We start from the raw sequence: 19,535 nt of genomic DNA, 5'->3' as shown, positions 1-19,535 counted from the left end.
GGCTTGCCTTTTGACATATGCAGGCTTAACATTTCTCCAGTTATTCTACAACGGTTCGGCTTTGTGGATGGGGTTTCATTCATTCATGCATGCATGCATTCATTCATTAATTCATTTTAAAGACTAAACTCTATCACTCAATTTTAGTTCATGACATCTGTTCTTCACAAATTGAGGGTTTTAAAGTATGTGGGAATGATATATACAACAGATGTGGACTGTCGTATTTTCATCCAACCAAATATCCCTATAACTTGAGACTGCAGGAATAAAATGTCTAACACGGAAATATACTGTATAATAGTTTTATTTTTCTCATTTTACTATTTTTACATTTTATGCACAAATATTTTTATCTGAGTAAAAATAGAAAATAACTGTTTTATGTAAAATTACAAAAAAAATAAAAACCACAAAGAAATACATAATTGTTATTATGACAGTATAAGTGTCTTTATTTAAAGAGTAAAAATGTATGCAAAAATCCTCCTCCCTTTTACAAAAAATTGAGAATTTTTTTTTCTGGCAGCAAGTGAAATATCACTAAATATCAATATTTTTACACTTCCTAGATATGAAGACATTAAGTTAGTCACAGGTTGTTTTGCAGTTATGAATTTAAAAACATTTTTGTGCTATTTCAAAGATACACTGGTTCTTTTTAAAAGGCAGTAGCATAAAATGATGAATATGGAATATAGCAGACCTTGCTGTAAATATCTGGAGGTACAAATCTTTAAAGAAATATCATACTTGAGTTTCACCATTAGTCAGGGGAGAAAAACAACTAAACAAATTTTCCTAATTAACTGACATAGACTGATACAAAATGAATATGATTAGTTGATTCATGTGAAGATCAACCACACAAAGTAATTCTGCCTAATTTGATTTTCTGATGCCAGCACAAATCTCCAAACTTCAGGCTAGTTCTATACCTATAAAGGTGGCTCAGTGAGAACCTCATGTGGAAAACAAGTTTTAAAACAAAAGTGAACATTTCATTATTCTTGTACTTAAGGTATAAAAGATGACAAATAATTTTATCTTTCTTCCTTTAAATATATTGTAAATTCTCCTATGAAAAATTCATACATTAAAACGTAACGAAGAATGAATAGTGTGAATTATATTTTCTTCCATAATCTTTCTATATGGGAAAAGACTACCTGACTTTCTGATAACTGTAACCTCAATAAGGACAGTGAAAATCGTTTACTGTAACGACACAAAGTAACAGAAATTTCTTGAATCAATTGGGCAAACTACCTATGTTATGGTGCATAAAATGATAAGAGGCAACGAAGAAAAAAGAAAAAAACTTGATCATGTATGAGAACTGTCTCTGTTCAAATTGTAATGAACAATAAAAACTGTTATAGAAAAAAATGGAGAATGTGTTGTTTTTAAGCATCTGAGAAATGCTACAGACGAAATAATAATTTGACTTTAGGGATCTAAAAGAAATGTGGGTGTTCCTTGCTTTAAAAACATAAAAAATGTATACTCACACACACCTATAACTGAGATATAAAGGAAGTCTGCCATCCTGGCTAAAATGTTAACATAATGTCACCTTAAAAGCACTTCAAAAGTAAAGTATTTTAAGCTCTAGAAAATAAATCAGAATAGTGTAATTTTTTAGAACTATAAGTGATTTGTCAATTCCCTAGGCCAGTGGTCGGCAAACCGCGGCGGCGCAAGCCGCGGTTTGCCGCTCTGTTGACTAATGAGTTTGCCGACCACTGCCCTAGGCCATAAGTGGATGGTGCGAAACCTTATTTTTAGCCATTAGTTATCTGAAAGTAGGGCTTTTGTATATGAATTCATATTGCTAGTCTACTCAGATATTCTTGCAACCACTGCACCCAATATCTACTAACAATCTGTCAGTCTATTTTGCGTGTTTATAAAATGGTAACAGTGGGATGTTACGAACTTCATTCTTTTTTAGATGTGTACTGCAGTCTTAAAGGACTTAATACAAATGGTAATATAAATGGACCAACATTATACTATGTAGCCCTATAGCACAGCACTTAAAATTATGATTTGATGTTATCAGACAAAGAGATCACAGACCTCTCCTCTCCTCCTTGCTCCTAAGAGCCGTCTCCTGTGGTTCATTCCAAATGCTATTTAGTATATTGATGGCAGCAACTGCTAGCAATGCCACGTTGCCTATATTACCATGGCCCTTTCCTCCTGGTTAGTCAAAAACATTAACCCTTATAAAGCTGTTTAGAGGGATGAATTTAAAGTAAATGATGAGGGAGAAGGTGCATAAAGTAATATTTGAGAATAAATCTTCTGCTATAAGAGGATTAGAAGTTATTTGCCCGTATCTCACATCAGGATTTGTACATAATACCTTAAAACAAACAACAAAACGAAAGCAAGGAGAGCGAGCAAGCAAACAAAAAAGATACATATTTCTAGCCACTTCTGCTTAGTGTTAGCTTGTGGTAAGTAAAGAGTTTCATATTTATAAGAATTATTTAATTTTTTAAGATTAAAAAAATGAGTTACTACCTTTCCAAATATCTTTCCTTTTGAATATTATGTCTTCATATATGTGTATACCTGTATTTATAGGAAATGGTCATGTGGACATGTATACATATATCTGTATACTCATATATATTCAAAAAGAGAAATTAAATAAATGGGCAATTTTGCTTTAAGAGAAAACTGCCTGTACTGGAGGTAAAATTTTCTTTTTAAACTATTTGCAAATAATTTCCTAATATCTTGAAAGGTGAAGTACTGCTGACTGATTTAAAATCTTCATTTCATCAGAAACACAATGACCATGTAAGCTGCTTTGCATAATAAACCAGCATGAAAGGGTAATTAAAAAAAAAAAAAAAAAAGAGAGAGAGAGAGAAGCCAAACCAATTTTCTGGCTGAGGTATACCTTCTTGGTTTTTTAGATCTCTGACAGGAAAAAGAGATCATTTCAAAAATTTTTTAATAGTTGGTTTATTAGATTCAATGCTTCTCTTAGAAGAATTTAAATTCTTGACCTGACATTACGAATCTATACAAAGACCTGAGCCAGACTTAAACCTGGGTCTCCCTCCTCAGTACTGCTCTTCTGCCAGCTGACTTCTTTGTCCTTTGCTTGCAAATATATAAATTACTTTAATAACTTGATACTAATAGTTTAGTAATTTATTAATATTATACTTTTATTTGATATGACTATTTTAGCTCTGCCTGCTTAGATGAAACAGGCACACATGCTTTCGCCGTTAAAGTTCCATTTTCTGGTTTTATGTAAAGCAACATCTAAAGCAGCAGAGAGGGTAAACAGTTATACTTTCAAAAATAGTTAAGCCAGACTGTTTCCTGAAGATACTTCATTTATTTTTCATCCTCAGATGCTGCTGGCTATTTTTGGTAGGGCTAGACATTAATACTGACCAGTTTAGCTTTCCTGACTGTTAACAAACTACCCACAATGAACCTGCCTTCATACTGAAGCCATTGTGGTGATCCTGTAACATACACATATTCTAAAATATATGCTCAAAGTAAAAAGATCCAAATTCACAAGAGTATGAAATATTTATAAAAAAAATCATGCATCAGACTGTACAGTCTAGAAATAAAGATTCAAATTCAGTAATAAAGGTAAGAGCAATGCTTGCTCTCATAGTTAAGAAAGACCTTGAAATCCCAGCAGATCCTGGGCTCAGTTATCCTTTTCTGCTTGCAGAGAAGCTGCAGCCAGGGCTACTGCCGTGACAGGCTGGGCGATTCCATGGAGCTGCATCTTTGCAAGTTTCTTCTGTTCACACTCTGTGACCAAACGGTTCAACTCTGCCGCACTGTATCCAATAAGAGTCTTCAAGTCACAGACAAACTTGTACACAAATCGCTTGCCCTGAACTTTACAAATCATGTCCCCATCATAATAATACCTTTAAAAAGAGAAAAACACATCAGTACTATATAAAAAATAAAGAGTTTGGACTTCCCACAGTATTTCACACTCTTCCATAAGCAGAAGAATAGGAGAATACTGCATCTATCATAACAGAAGTTAACATAAAAGTTACATAGAAATATTTAATGTTACCATACAAGGAAACTTCAAAACATTACTTACTACAATTTCAATGCTCAGCACTCCAAAACTTTACATACTACATTTTCAAAGCATGTTTTCTACAATTAGGATGAAACACTGATTTAAAAACAAACATTATTAAATAAAACAAAAACCTTTGGGAGCAGTAACAGAACCCTATGGACAGGGGCTTAGAGTCAGAATGCTGAGATTCGAAATCTACTATCTTTACTTAAAATTTCCTTTGAGACCAGAAGAAAGCCACATTTTCTCTAAGCTTTTATTCCTCTTCTATAAAATAAGATTTAAAACAGTACTTACCCTCATAGAACTGTTGAGGATTAAAAGGATTATCTTTGCAAGGTGCCTATACATACAATAACTAGCACATAATCCTCTATAAAATATAAGGTATGTTAATAATTAAGAACCATATAATGCGAAGAAATTTTTACTATATTCTATGGATTTTTGGAATGTCCACAATTCTTTTCTGTCTTGTACAAAACCCTATATTGTGTAACCATGCCTTCAGTTAATATGTAAAGACTTTCCTTTCTGAGAAATTCACCAAACCCAATAGGGAACCTCAGAAGTATAAGTAAACAGGGCAGAAGAAACAAAAAAGAAAAACGGAAGTAGTACATCACTAAGAAACAATGCTTCTAAGCCTTGGGGAAATCACTCCAAAACAGTGATTTTCAATCTTTTTCATCTCATGGAACACATAAATTACTAAAATTCTGAGGCACACACAAAATATATTTTTTGCCAATCTGACAAAAAAAAGTTATAATTTTGATTCAGTCACACCAAACAGCTATTGTTGTCATTTTTTATTTGACAATCTAAGGGAAAAAAGGTCAGTGCCCCTGACTAAATAGATATAGCATAAAAATTCTTGCAGCACACTGGTTGAAAACTACTGCTCTAGAAGTCTAGTTTATTGCTGCTTTCTATGGAGATGGAAATAGAACAGAATTTATATTTAACTCAGAAAATAGACTTTATTTACTTCTATGCCCTGCCAATTCCAATTCCAATGAAAAGGGGGTGGAGAGGGGGCGAGTAAGTGAATACTTCTGGGCCGGCAGACTGTGAAGCCTTTATGTTAAAATTACACTGCCTATATGCACCCATTTGACAAGAGCTGTTAGTGACTTATTACAAAAGGAACATGTGCAAAAGTACCACTGGTATAAACTACCATATTTAGCAGGATTTCATTATAAAAGTCACTCCATTTAATTGAGTACATTAATGAAATGACTGACCTAAACACAGGAAATCATGTCATCTTTCCCTAAATGCAGAACAGCAAAAACAGAATAGTCATGTTCACTTCCCCCCAGTAAGAGATGTAACATTGGCTATAATCTTGTGTTTCCTTTTGTGTCAATTACGTTAATACATAATTTAGATCTCAGTCCACAAACCACCAAATGCTTGGCATCCAGTTTAAAATGCTACTGGCATTTCAATTTCTTAAGTAAATCCTATATAATAAAAGCATAGTATGCAAATTGTCCCCTCGACTGGGAGGTCATCCGGGAGTTCAACCAGGGGGCAGGGCCAGTCGGGGGAAGGGAGGGAGGACCCAGCCGGCAGCCAATAGAGACCCTACCAGTGTACAAATTTTGTGCACTGGGCCTCTAGTTTCTACATAATATGTAAGGCTGTACAAGCAGACACCACAGAAAAAAGGAAAATGAAGAAGGGAAGTGGTTTTATATTTCAAAGAGAAAAATTAAGTTGGTATAGTCTTAAGTTTCTTGGCAAGAGGTGATAAAAAATTTATATACATTAAGTTTTAATTTTATTTAACACTTCCTTCAATCTAGTAGATAAATTACACAACCACCACCAATTCATTGCATTTGCCCCCTCTCTAAAATGAGGAAAGTTGAAAGGTACACAATACCTGAATTTTCATGGTCATAATTTATTTCCTCCCTCTTTTTTTTGAAAAAAAAAAAAAATTATCTTTTTAACCTTCTAAATAGTGAAATATACTACACAAACAAAAAGGACAAAAAAGTGAACAGCTCAGTGATTACAAATTGCACATTCACCTGTTAAGTACAAATGAGGTCAGGAAACAACACTGCCAGCACCCCAGAATCCCCTCCACAGCTCCTCCCAATCATCACTTTCCCTGCCTCAAAGATAAACACAATCCTGTTTCATGATAGTAATCTCAGTGCTTTTATTTATAGTCTTACCACCCAAAATGTGACCGGGAATCGAACCATGATCCTGGTTCACAGGTGGACGCTTAACCATTGAGCCACGCCAGCCGGGCCAAAAATACATCCTAAATGCTGTAACTTAGTTTTTCTGCTTTTTTGTTTTTTTTTAAATATATTTTTATTGATTTTTTACAGAGAGGAAGGGAGAGGTATAGAGAGTTAGAAACATCGATCAGCTGCTTCCTGTACACCCCCTACTGGGGATGTGCCCACAACCAAGGTACATGCCCTTGACCAGAATTGAACCTGGGACTCTTCAGTCTGCAGGCTGACACACTATCCACTGAGCCAAACCAGTTAGGGCAGTTTTTCTGCTTTTTGCACTTTACTGTCTAAATGCATTCATATAGGATATGAACGGGTCTGGATTTTGGGGGGTTTGAATTCTTTCACTGAAGATTATATTTACGAGGTTCAGTATCTATGCTTGTAGCAACAACAGTTCATTTTCATGGGTACACAGTATATTCTCTTGTATACCACAATTTATTTATTCACTCTACTGTTGATAGATACAGGCATCCTAATATATAAAAACTCAGGGTCTGTAACATCCAAAACGACCGAAGGCTCGACTGACCGGAAATCAGTCCTGCAGTCAGTGCTGGGTTGCCGTGGCAACCCAGCATTGACTGCCGTGGCTGCAGGCGCGGCAACCCAGCACTGACTGCGGAGGGGGCTGTGGATCAGGCCCAGAGAGAAATCTGGAGAGAGAGGCAGGGTCTGATCCATAGCCTCCGTAGCAGCTGCTGATCAGCACTTGCCTTTCTCTTTCTCTCCGGGCCTGGCCAGGGCTGCTGATCAGCCCCGCCTCTCTGATCAGGCCCGGAGATAGGCCCAGAGATGCTGACTGGGATAGAAACCGACCAATCAGAACCAAATCTGGGTGAAGTGCGAGGAGCCAATGGCTGCCTAGGAGGCGGAGCTTTTGACGATGACTGGCATAGAAACCGACCAATCAGAATCAAATCTGGATGAACTGCGAAGGCAGAACCTAAGGTGGGGGATGAGGAGGGGTTTTAAGGGCAGCAGCTGTTTGGTGTAAGGTATAAGAAAGCAGTTCAATTTTTTAATGACCAGTTTGGCAGTATAGGGCATATGGCTGGCTATCAGTCCAGAGATTATGTATTTTTGTCTGCCAAGAGCATCTCCTCCTGCTGAAAAAGGCTTTCCCCCCCATTTAAACAAGCCTATCCTATATGATCTAACTATACTATGTAATAAAAGGGTAATATGCTAATTAGACCGGGTCGACTGACATCTTCCGGATGTCCGACTTCCTTCCGGACAAAGCCATGGTGGTGGGGGCCGAGGCAGAGGCAGTTAGGGGCAATCAGGCCAGCAGGGGAGGGCAGTTAGGGGCAACCAGGCTAGCAGGGGAGGGCAGTTAGGGGCGATCAGGCAGGCAGGCAGAGGGGTTAGGGGCAATCAGGCCGGCAGGCAGGTGAGCAGTTAGGAACCAGCGGTTCCAGATTGCGAGAGAGATGTCTGATTGGAGAGGGTGCAGGCTGGGCTGAGGGAACAACGCGCCCCCCCCCCCCCGCAACCCTGCATGAATTTCGTGCACCAGGCCACTAGTCATAATCATAATCTCTCACTATGAAACTCATACTCAATGTCCAAGGGAAATGTGAAGTAGCAACAAAATGATATTTAGAAATACAGAAGTAAATTGCAGAACTACTTTACTATATTCACTCATCAAAAAAATTTTTTAAAAGACACAATTCTATGATATTCCTATATATACTACTTCCCAGATACTTAAAAACATACTGAATTTCCATCATTGTAGCAAACATAATTCCTTATAGCAATTACATCAAAAAATTTTATATGGAGAAACCAAGATGGTGGCATAGGTAAACACCTGAAATTGCTGCCTCGCACAACAACTTCAAAACTACAACTAAAAGACAAAACGGATATCATCCACAATCACAGGAAGGCTAGCTAAGTGGAAATTCTACAACCAGAAGGGAAGAGAAAAGCACACTGAGACTCAGAGAAGCTGCAGAAGTAAAGAGCAGAGGTATGGAGGCACACGGGCATGCGCGCGGGCAGAGAAGGCTGGCAACTGAGTACGCGGCTGGCTTTTTCAATCCGGAGGGAGACACAAGCTCCCGACTGCTCTGAACTCCAGTTCTGGGCGAGACTCTGGGGACCCAGACTCATATCGGGGGAAACTGGACTGTCTGGCAGCGGGTGGAACTCGAGGGCAGCTTTCTTTCAGAGGTGCTTGCAGCAATTACCAAGGGACACTGAGACCCGGGGGCCTCTTAGGGCAGGGCTGATGGGAAGCCATTGCTGTTTGCTCCGCCCTGAGACTCTGCCCCATCCAAGCTGTGCGCAGAGGCTTTTGCATATGAATGGCCTGGTCCTTTGAAATCTAAATTTACCTAACAAACTGCAGCTGAGTCAGAGAAACCCAGAACATCCAAAAGAAGGCCCAAGGCCCCACAGCAGCTGGCACTGCTTCACAGCTGGGTCTCATCTGGGCACCTCCAAAACCCAAACAAAGAGGAATCTGCACATCCCTCCGTAGCTCCTGCTGGGTGGCCTCAGGCAGAGGCTAAATTTGCACCTCCTTAGAGATCCAAGAGCCAGTGTACCCAGAGTAGGACCAACCAGATTACAACTCCTCAGACCCATAAGGGACACACTCAGGGGGCAGACTCAGTGAGCACCAAAGCCCCACTGAAGCAAGTCTTACCCCATAAGGGTGTCTCCAGCACAGAAGTTCTCCCATCGAAGACACAGCTGATCCTCACAGCCAATTGACCTGGAGGTCAATTCCTCCCAGTGATACCAACAAAAATCAAGGCTTAACTACAAGACTGTGCACACAGCCCATAAAGGGGTGCACCAAGAGTGTCCACCTCAGGTAACTGGGGAGGCTGAGCCACTGGGACCTATAGGACACCTACCACACAAAGCCACTCTATCAACTCAGGGAAGCAGCCAAAATGTGGAGACAAAGAAATAGGTCACAAATGAAAGAAATGGAGGAAAGCAAACTACAGGATATAGAGTTCAAAACCACGGTTATAAGGTTTTTCAAGAATTTTCTAGAAAAGGCCGATAAATTTAGTGAGACCCTCGAGGATATGAAAAAGGACCAACTAGAAATTAAGCATACACTGACTGAAATAAAAAAATAATATACAGAGATCCAACAGCAGACTAGAGGATCACAAGAATCAAGTCAAAGATCTGAAATACAAAGAAGCAAAAAACACCCAACTGGAAAAGCAAAAAGAAAAAAGAATCCAAAAATATGAAGATAGTGTAAAGGAGCCTCTGGGACAACTTCAAGTGTACCAACATCCAAATTATGGGGGTGCCAGAAGAGAGAGAGAGAGAGCAAGATACTGAAAACCTATTTGAAGAAATAATGATAGAAAACTTCCCCCACCTGGTGAAAGAAATAGACTTACAAAACTTCCCCCAGGAAGCTCAGAGAACCTCAAACAAAAGGAATCCAAAGAGGACCACACCAAGACACATCATAATTAAAATGCCAAGAGCATGCCGAAACCGGTTTGGCTCAGTGGATAGAGCATCAGCCTGGGGACTGAAAGGTCCCAGGTTCGATTCCGGTCATGGGCATGTACCTTGGTTGCGGGCACATCCTCAGTGGGAGGTGTGCAGGAGGCAGCTGATCGATGTTTCTCTCTCATCGATGTTTCTAGCTCTCTATCCCTCTCCCTTCCTCTCTGTGAAATATCAATAAAATATAAAAAAAAAAAATGCCAAGAGCAAAAGACAAAGAGAGAATATTAAAAGCAGCAAGAGAAAAACAGTCAGTTACCTACAAGGGAGCACCCATACGATTGTCAGCTGATTTCTCAACAGAAACTATGCAGGCCAGACAGGAGTGGCAAGAAATATTCAAAGTGATGAATAGCAAGAACCTAGAACCAAGTTTACTCTACCCAGCAAAGCTATCATTCAGAATTGAGGGTCAGATAAAGAGCTTCACAGATAAGAAAAAGCTAAAGGAGTTCATCACCACCAAACCAGTGGTATATGAAATGCTGAAAGGTATTCTTTAAGAAGAGGAAGAAGAAGAAAAAGGTAAAGATAAAAATTATGAACAACAAATACATATCAACAACTGAATCTAAAAATCAAGTGAATAAAAAATCTGATGAACAGAATAAACTAGTCAATATAATAGAATCAGGGGCATAGAAAGGGAGTGGACTGACAATTCTCAGGGGGAAAGAGGTGTGGGGGTGTGGGGGTGTGGGAAGAGACCGGACAAAAATCGTACACCTATGGATGAGGACAGTGCCCGGGGCGGGGGCGGGGGGGAGGGGGGGTGGTAAGGGCAGAGGGTGGGTTGGGAACCAGGTGGAGGAGAGCTATGGGGGGAAAAAAGAGGAACAATTGTAATAATCTGAACAATAAAGATTTATTAAGAGAAAAAAAATTTTATACTACTTAGGGGAAATTATAAATAATTTTATTCTATTTCAATTCTATCAATGTAAACGTTGGAAATTCAGATTTAGTCAGATTGTAGGGGGAGGAAAAAAAACAGGAAAACAGGCCACCATTTTGCATCCAACATTTTGCATATTTGCTCAAGTTTACACTCAATGCACCTATGCAAATGACAGCGTCTTTATCTGTTATGTAAATAATAGAAACCTCAAAGATTAAATATGTTGGTTTTAAACACAGTAGTATCTGCTTTTAAATCAGATAAAAACAAGTAACTTTTCCCCATTAGGTATCAGCAGATTATGGGACAGGCCGGGAGTGGTATGACATTCAAAATATTGAAAGGTAAAAACTGCCAGCCAAGAATAATCTCAGTTAACCTTCATATGTTGTTTTTTTTTTTATTGATTTCAGAGAGGAAGGGAGAGGGGGAGAGAGAGAGAGAGAGAGAGAGAGAGAGAGAAACATCAATGATGAGAGAATCATTGATTGGCTACCTCCTGCACGCCCCCTACTAGGGACCAAGCCCGCAACCCAGGCATGTGCCCTTGACCAGAATCGAACCTGGGACCCTTCAGTCCACAGGCCAACGCTCTATGCACTGAGCCAAACCAGCTAGGGATAACCTTCAGATATAAAGAAGAAATCAAGGCTTTCCCTGATAAACCAAAGCAAATAATCTTAGAGTAGTCTGTAAAAAAAACTCTTTATTAAGAAGCCATTTTTAACATAAGTGTGAAAAATTTTAGCATATATATAAAACATCTTATGAACAAGTCAAGGATTTTAACACCATTACATCACAACGTTCACACCAAGAAGGAGGAGCCATATTTTAGAAAAGCTTGATATTTAAAAAGTAATAAATGTTACCTTAATGCACGACTGAGTTTCTCATAGTTCATTGTAGGTTTATTTTTACGTTGTCCCCATTTCTGTGCAACCAGTTCAGGCTGATTTAGTTTAAACTCGCCTTCATCACCAACCCAAGAAATGCAGTCTCGAGCATCCTTGTCAGTAAGAAGTTCTAGCAAAAACTGCCACAGTTGAATCTGGCCATTGTTTCCTAAATTGACAGGGACAAGCAATGACCAAAGTGCTATGAATTACAAAAGGGCAAAAGGCAACTAACAGGCTCTCTGGCTTTTAGCTCAGCCAAGCTAAAAGCACAGGTTTTTTCCCCCAAAACTGTCTAAGCACTGCCAGAGAAATAGGCCATACTCAGATTTTCACATCCTATCCTATGTAATAAAAGCCTAATATGCTAAGTGTCTGACCATTCGTTTGATCAGTCGCTATGCCACACACTGACCATGAGGGGGCAGACGGTCCGACATGTAGGTTAGCTTGCTGCTGGGGTCCAGGCGGATCCAGACTGGGTGAGGCCAGCCAGATACGCCCTGGAGCCCTCCCACAGTCCCTCCCCCGCCCCACTCGTGCACCAGTGGGGTCCCTTGGCCTGGCCTGTGCCCTCTCACAATCCGGGACCCCTTGGGGGATGTCGGAGAGCCTGTTTCTGCCCAATCCCCGCAGGCCAGGCCGAGGGACCCCACAGGTGCACGCATCTGTGCACTGGGCCCCTAGTAGTGAAATAAAACAAAATATACATAATTTAATAAATGTTATAAATACCAGATGAAAATGCAAAAATACCTGTTCTGTTCCCAGGTGAACTTCTATCTTCTCCTGAAATCCTTGGAGCTCTTTGTACTTTAGCTGCCTTTGCACTGCTGTTTATACCTTTAATGGTAGTTGGTGTTGCAGACTGAACTGATGCTGGAATAATTTGAACAGCTGCAAATAAAGACAAGGGAAAAAACTGTTTCCACTTCTAATACAAGCAGGAAAAAAACTACTGAAAGACATAAAATGCAATTAAGTTTAACGAATGCCCCTCTAATTACCTCAACAAAAGGCATTATTTCAAAAAGCCTTAATCCATAAGTTTTAAACAAAATTACGAAAAAGTTCCGAGGATAAGGTATGATGTTGGTTTGCATGACAGTTCATGAATCTCAACTTAGTAAGAGGTGGTCTTCTTATTTTTGAAATAACTTAGTGATGTATATACAGTCTTAAAATATTTGTTCATTAAAAATGGTTTGTCAACTGCTGGAGAAAATGTGGACAAATGAGGACTCACATTCCACTACTGATGAGAGTACAAACATTTACCACCACTTTGAGGAAAAAACTGGTAATACCTAGTAAGGTTGAAAAGGTAGAAACCTTATGATACTACAATCAAAGAATCTCATGTATATTCTGACAAATGCTTATTCAGTGATGTTGACAAAGTTTAATATACAGCAGTGAAAATGAATGACATCGAGCAGTAAGTATCAACATGGGTAAGTCTCATAACTTCTACCCAAAAAGTTTAAATGTGCAAAACAATGCTATAAAGTGTTTATGGTTACATAATTGGTAAATATCTACACAGTGATAAACATCCACTTCAGGATAGTCATTTAAAACAGGATCTACAACTGGTAAAGTTTAGATTTTATATATAAATATTTAGTTTTTAATAGTGTATGGTGTTATGGTATATAGATGGTGGTTGTTTATTATTTCTTTGTATATCTAAAATACTTCATAAATATTTAGTTTGTTCTTTTTTTACTATCTCGCAGTACTGAATAAAGGAAACATTTCTTACTGATAAATGGGCCTTATGTTATGGGCATGAATACTCACGTTGATCAATTGTAACTATCTCGTTCATCTGTTGTTCCTGGCTTGCCAATACATCTGAAGAACACACATAAAAATTTGTTTTTATTTAAAACCAGAATGTAAACCCCAATCCAGTAAAATTGAACTTAATAAATTTGATCCTTTTATAAGAAACTCCACAATTACAAACAAAACCAAACAAACAAAAAAGCAAAACATTAAACAATTGAAAGTTACTGGCATGATAACTTTAAAAAATATTTGATAGTCACTTTATAACGAACAGATATTTTTAAGAGAAGTAGCAGGGAAAGCTTCAATTTCTTTTAGAGTTCATTATTCAGAGAGTAATTTCTAAAGTAAATATCTATAATTTCTAAATGTAAATATCTATATCTATTTTTCTATCTACATAAAACCATGTAAAACATGAAAATCTTCAATATCAGATCAGAAATGAGAATATACACCACATTGAAATTATTTAGATATATACTCTTCAAAAAGGCTCCTTCTCAAGATGATCTGAGAAATCTTCATAATTTAATAATTTGTTCTAATATCCACTTTCAAATAACACTGCTTTAATTTGATAATGCTTTAAAGATAGATACATTTTCAATAAAACTGTAAATGTCCTAAATGTCACAACTGAACTAGATTAATTTAACATGTCTACAAATACAACTCCCAGTATAAGAGGACATCATAAAAGGCCCTAACGTAATCCATTAGAGAACCATTCGTTACTCATCTATTGCTATTCCTTACTCAAATGCTATTCTTTACCTCTCCAACAAGAGGAATGCTTCCCAGTCTCTATTACTTTAGCCTATTTACTGCCCACTATTGCCCCAAAGCTTCTGTCTTGAAACTGAATTGTACCCACCAGCAACCATATGTGTACTGAGCGTGAGTTCTGAGACCTGGGCTCCCAACACAGTTCTGCTTAGGGCACCATGCCAGGACCTAGTTCCAGACACACAGAGCTGGAAAAGGCTGGGAATAAAAAGAAGTCTGAATTCCACCTGTCAGATGGAAGTTGTCTTTGGGGGTCCTGAGTTTGGGAGTTTAAACAACTACATGGAACTAGCCCAGGAGAGATCTGGGTTCTGATCCGAGCACTCACTCACTGGATGTGTGACTTTGGTTAAGTTACTCAACTAACTTGAACATTAATTCATGTTTAAATGAGATATCCTCAACCTACCACCTCATGTGGTTGTCCTGAGGATTAAAAGCAAATGCTTTTCAGAAACACAGTGCCTGAAAGATAGTTAACTTTTCAGTAAACTGAAGACGCTACCGTTTTATCCAGATTCCTAGTTTTGAGCATTTTCCCCAAGAACTGCTGTCTTGAAGAAAAATCCATGCCTTATGTTTGTGGCAGATGGCCCCCCCCACCCCAAATTTTATAAAAGTACCTTGAAGAGGTAAAAGGTGCTACTGAAACTAAAACTGTTCTATTTGTGACTATAAATGAACAAAGGTGCCCTAGTCTGAAAAGGCAAAAGAGAGAGTCACCATCACATGGCACAGGCGTGACCAACTGATAAGATTAGCCTCTAAGTCCTAATTTTCAGAAAGTTTTGTCTTTTTCCTGGGATCTCTCAAAATAGAAGGCACAACATGGAAAGAGGTTTTTGAAAGCTTATAATAAGACCATATAGGCACTCGGTGATTTACAGCCTTAATACAGAGATTAAATAAAATAATACATATAAAACTCTTACCACAGCCTTATCCAGTTAATAAATGTTAAGTATTATTGCTATTATCAATAAGCAATTACCATAACAAAGGTAAAAAAAAAATTAAACTTAAGTTACAATGTAAATAGATAACTCCAATTCATACATTTTCGAAGCAGCTCCAGATGACTCCAGAGAATTTCTCCCCGAGGGACACGCTGAAAAAAATCTTCTTGGTTGAGACTACATAATTCTCGTCCTGAAATGTTGAGTGTGCTGAGATCTATATCAGTCATGCTGAATTCCTTCATGACCCAAACTACCCAATGCAAGACTTGGTCTGTAGACCACTGTATAGGATCTAAAAAGAAAAAATATTAGCATTAGCCTAGTTCCATCTTTTTATTATATACATTTATAGTTAACTTGTCAATACACACACACACACACACACACACACACACACACACACACACACACACAGAGATAAAATCCAGACAGCCTTTTTCTCCCAAGTAAGTAAACAAACAGTACATAAAGTAAAAAGATTTTTATGCTACATTTTCTCCATAGCTATTTTTCAATTCCTTCATCAAAATTTTTGATGGATTCCCATGGTTCTACATCAGTCTGAAATTTTATCAAGAAAAACAAAATGCTAAATTGCTCTCCAGTGGGCCAACTAGAATAATATATGTGATTATGGAGTAAGTTATCCAAGTTTAAAAAATTATCTTGTAGCAGTGTATGATTTGGTGCACCGGGGAAAAAAAGGGGGGTGGAGTTTCTAAGGAGCTAATTTATTATCCAAAATGTGAACAAAGTACTCATTCCTCCCTTCCACTTCCTGTAAAAAGCTGGCTGCTCTGCATTTACCCTTATGGTGGCACTTACCATACAACATGCTAACTGCCTCTTTACTTAGCTTTCTTCCCCTATAATTCATTAAGGTCTTAATTAAATACAAGGACTGTGTCGTGTAAACCATTCTATCTTCAAAACTTACCACAGTGCCTTGTGCATACATTTGTTGAATTTACAAAAGGTGAATCCAAACAGTTTCATGTCCTCATCACGTTTTATTGATTAAATTCACAAATGAAAAAATAGCCAACACGTATAAATATTTCATTGTTGTATCCCTGAGACCTAACAGCATTCTACCCAGAGAGGTTTAATAAATACCAGCTGAATTAATTTTGGTATAGGTACTGATGCATGGAGATGATCAATCCAAATGATAGTGGTTATATGCCATCAAGATACATGCTATTCAATATGAAAATAAGTGATAAAAATAATGTTTAGGTACTTATCAAGAGCCATTTTATAGTAAAATGAACATAATCAATATAAGAATACAGGACTAATAACCACAGAATTGATTATTTGATTTTTCACAAAGAAGTTAAGGAAGGAGGATTCTGAGAAGATGGCAGCAGTTTTAAATTTCTCTGAATTAAAAAAAAAAATCACTAAAAGCAACTAAAGAGCAAAACAAAAAATCCATTAATATTTACAATAAAACCAGGGGATAAGTTATCCCATGGACCCCAAAATACATGCAAGATAAAGGCAAAGCAGTAATAGCCACAAGCCCTCCACAGTATCAGCATCTGTGCAGAATGCACAGGGAGAAGCAAAGAGACATCTCACATTATCCACTGTGAAAGCAGGTAAACCTGAACAGTCAGGAAGTATTCATTAAAAGCACAACAGGCCAAGGTGAAAGGAGCAACTCAAAGTAGTTTTGCCCAATCCAACAACAGCTGAATACAAAGGTCTGTGGTAAGGTTTAAGGGGCCAGAGCAGTGTAACACCTATGACTTTTTCAAACTGAGCCAAAATCACTTCCAGAGAGTGGACCACAAAGAGGAGAAACTGGTGGGAGAGGAATTAAAAATGAGCACAAGGAAAAGGAAAGAGGAGGACCAGATAAAAGTGGACTAAGGGAACAGACAGGAACTGAGAAACAAGTGGCTCTATGTTTGAATACTACTTAAAAATAAGAGAGGAGGGGGTGCGGACGGTTAGAAAAACCATTATAGACCACTCTTCTCTTTAAAATTCCAAGAAAGCACCCTAGCCAATTTGGCTCAGTGGATAGAGCATCAGCCCATGGACTGAAGGGTTCCAGGTTTGATTTCAGTCAAGGGCATATACCTTGGTTGCAGGCTCAATCCCCAGCCATAGCTGGGGTGTGCAGAAGGCAACCAATTGATGTGTCTCTTTCACATCAATGTTTCTCTGTCTCTCTTCATCCCTCCCACTCACTGAAAAATAAAAAGGAAAAATATACTTGGGTGAGGATTAACAAAAGTCTATGAAAGCTCATTGTAGATAAAAAGAAACAAAAAAAGTTAGGAGAAAATAGAGATAGTTAAAAATAGTCTGATTTGTTTTCTGAAATAACTAGAGGCCTGGTGCATAAAATTCGTGCACTGGGGGGGAGGGGGGTGTCGTCCCTCAGCCTGGCCTGTGCCCTTTCACAGTCTGGGAGCCTCGAGGGACGTCCGACTGTGGGGAGTGGGCCTAAGCCGCAGTCGGACATCCTTAGAGCTGCTGCGGAGGCAGGCCGCTGTACTCGCCAGCCGTCAGCCCAGCTTGTAGCTGAGTGGTGCTCCCCCTGTGGGAGCGCACTGACCACCAGGGGGCAGCTCCTGCATTGAGCATCTGCCCCCTGGTGGGCAGTGCGTATCATAGAGACCGGTTGTTCCACCATTCAGTCAATTTGCATACTACCCTTTTATTATATAGGATATCAGTACTTCTGGTTTGACATTACTAATTGGCTATGCTTGCTTCTTTTCTCAGACTCCTGTAAAATGACAGTAAAGGACTTTTTAAGAGATGAAAACTCATAGGAATATAACTGGGAAATGTCAGAAATGATTTGGGAGATTTCCACAAATTTTTCGAAGACAATAAGCAGAGTGACAAGCCAGCAAAGTAGGAAAAGCTATAACCTAAAAGATCTATCAAGTATACCAATTAAGTGAAAGTATTCCTGCCTACAGAACCCCTACTGGCTTAGGTCATGGTGGCTCCAAGTAGCAGGAGAGGTTTAAGTGAAACATGTGGAGATTGATTTAAAGTATCTGGTGTGTTTAGAATCTCCAGGGCCTCGCCTTCATCCTCAGGAGCCAATCGAATGGAAGCATCCCCACACACGTGAAAACCAGGGAGAGACACAAAGCACAGACTGAGAAAACTGATCTCAGTAAAAAAAAAGTCTAAAAACTGAGGAGTGAGCCCTAGCCGGTTTGGCTCAGTGAATAGGTTCAATTCTGGTCAACGGCATATGCCCAGGTTCCAGGCCTGATCCCCAGTAGAGGGCATGCAGAAGGCAGCAGATGAATGGTTCTCTCTCATCTTTGTTATTTCTATCTCTTTCCCTTTCCCTTCCTCTCTGAAATCAATAAAAATCTATCCTAGATAATAAAAGCGTAGTATGCAAATTGTCCCCTCAACGGGAGTTCTTCCAGGAATTCGACCAGGGGGCAGGGGCAGGAGCAGGTCCAGTTGGGGGAAGGGAGGGAGGCCCCGGCCAGCAGCCACCAGGAACCCTACCAGTGCACAAATTTCATGCACTGGGCCTCTAGTTTTAAATAAAATTAAATTTTAAAAAACTGAGGAGTGATACCCTCTCTACCTCCCCACCTTTCATGTCCCTTTCCACTTCCAGAATGTAGTATTCACATCCACATTAACCCTAAATCCTCATGTCAACCTTCTATTCCTGAGAGATTTCTGGCCAATTCTTCAGAGAAATTTAAGAGACCCAAGAAATAAATCTACACATAATGACACTTGACAATCTTTTTTTTTAAAATCCTCACCTAATATGCTTTTACTGATTTTTAGAGAAAGGAAGGGAGGAAAATAAGGAGGAAGGTAGGAAGAATGAGAGAGAGAAAGAGAAACATCAAAGTAAGAGAGAAACATCAATCAGTTGCCTCCCACACACACCCCAACTTGGGTTCTATAATGCTACAAAATAACTCCTTACCCACTACATCTCCTCACTACTCCTGCATTCTCCCACTTCCCAGTTTTCCACATACTTTTCCTGTCAGGAATGTTCTTCTCTATCCAACAATTTCTTTGTCTAGAATAAATCCCACTATGACCTGTTTGAGATGCTAATAGCATGTAACAGCTTAAAAACACATTATCATTATGGAAATTACCTCTTTTCATCTACCTTCTCTCACAGCAACTACACTGTTTATACCCTAAGGGTGTACTTTTTTTTTTAAATACAATCGTGCTGCATAACGATGTTTCAGTCAACAATGGACCACATTTATGATAGTGGTACCATAAGATTATAACAGGACCTGAAAAATTCCTATCACCTAGTGACGTTCTAATGATTTTAACATTGTGTGG

General features: G+C 38.7%; 1 protein-coding gene across 4 annotated transcripts in view; it reads right to left on the bottom strand.

Moving 5' to 3' along the window:
- Positions 1–291: 291 nt before the first annotated feature.
- GABPA (GA binding protein transcription factor subunit alpha) overlaps positions 292–19,535 on the bottom strand; it is a 33,030-nt gene continuing 13,786 nt past the window's right edge. For all 4 annotated transcript variants that reach the window (XM_080653978.1, XM_080653976.1, XM_080653979.1 and 1 more), the window contains exons 6-10: positions 15,310–15,504; positions 13,474–13,527; positions 12,427–12,567; positions 11,647–11,839; positions 292–3,926 (exon numbers count right to left, since the gene is read on the bottom strand). In XM_080653978.1, the coding sequence (XP_080510104.1) occupies positions 3,698–3,926; positions 11,647–11,839; positions 12,427–12,567; positions 13,474–13,527; positions 15,310–15,504 (812 nt within the window). In that variant the 3' untranslated portion in view covers positions 292–3,697. The remainder of the gene's footprint in view (positions 3,927–11,646; positions 11,840–12,426; positions 12,568–13,473; positions 13,528–15,309; positions 15,505–19,535) is intronic.

The sequence above is a fragment of the Plecotus auritus genome (genome assembly GCF_963455305.1).
Source record: "Plecotus auritus genome assembly, chromosome: 2".
Lineage (NCBI taxonomy): Eukaryota > Metazoa > Chordata > Mammalia > Chiroptera > Vespertilionidae > Plecotus > Plecotus auritus.
This window is presented reverse-complemented; position numbering and strand designations above follow the sequence as displayed.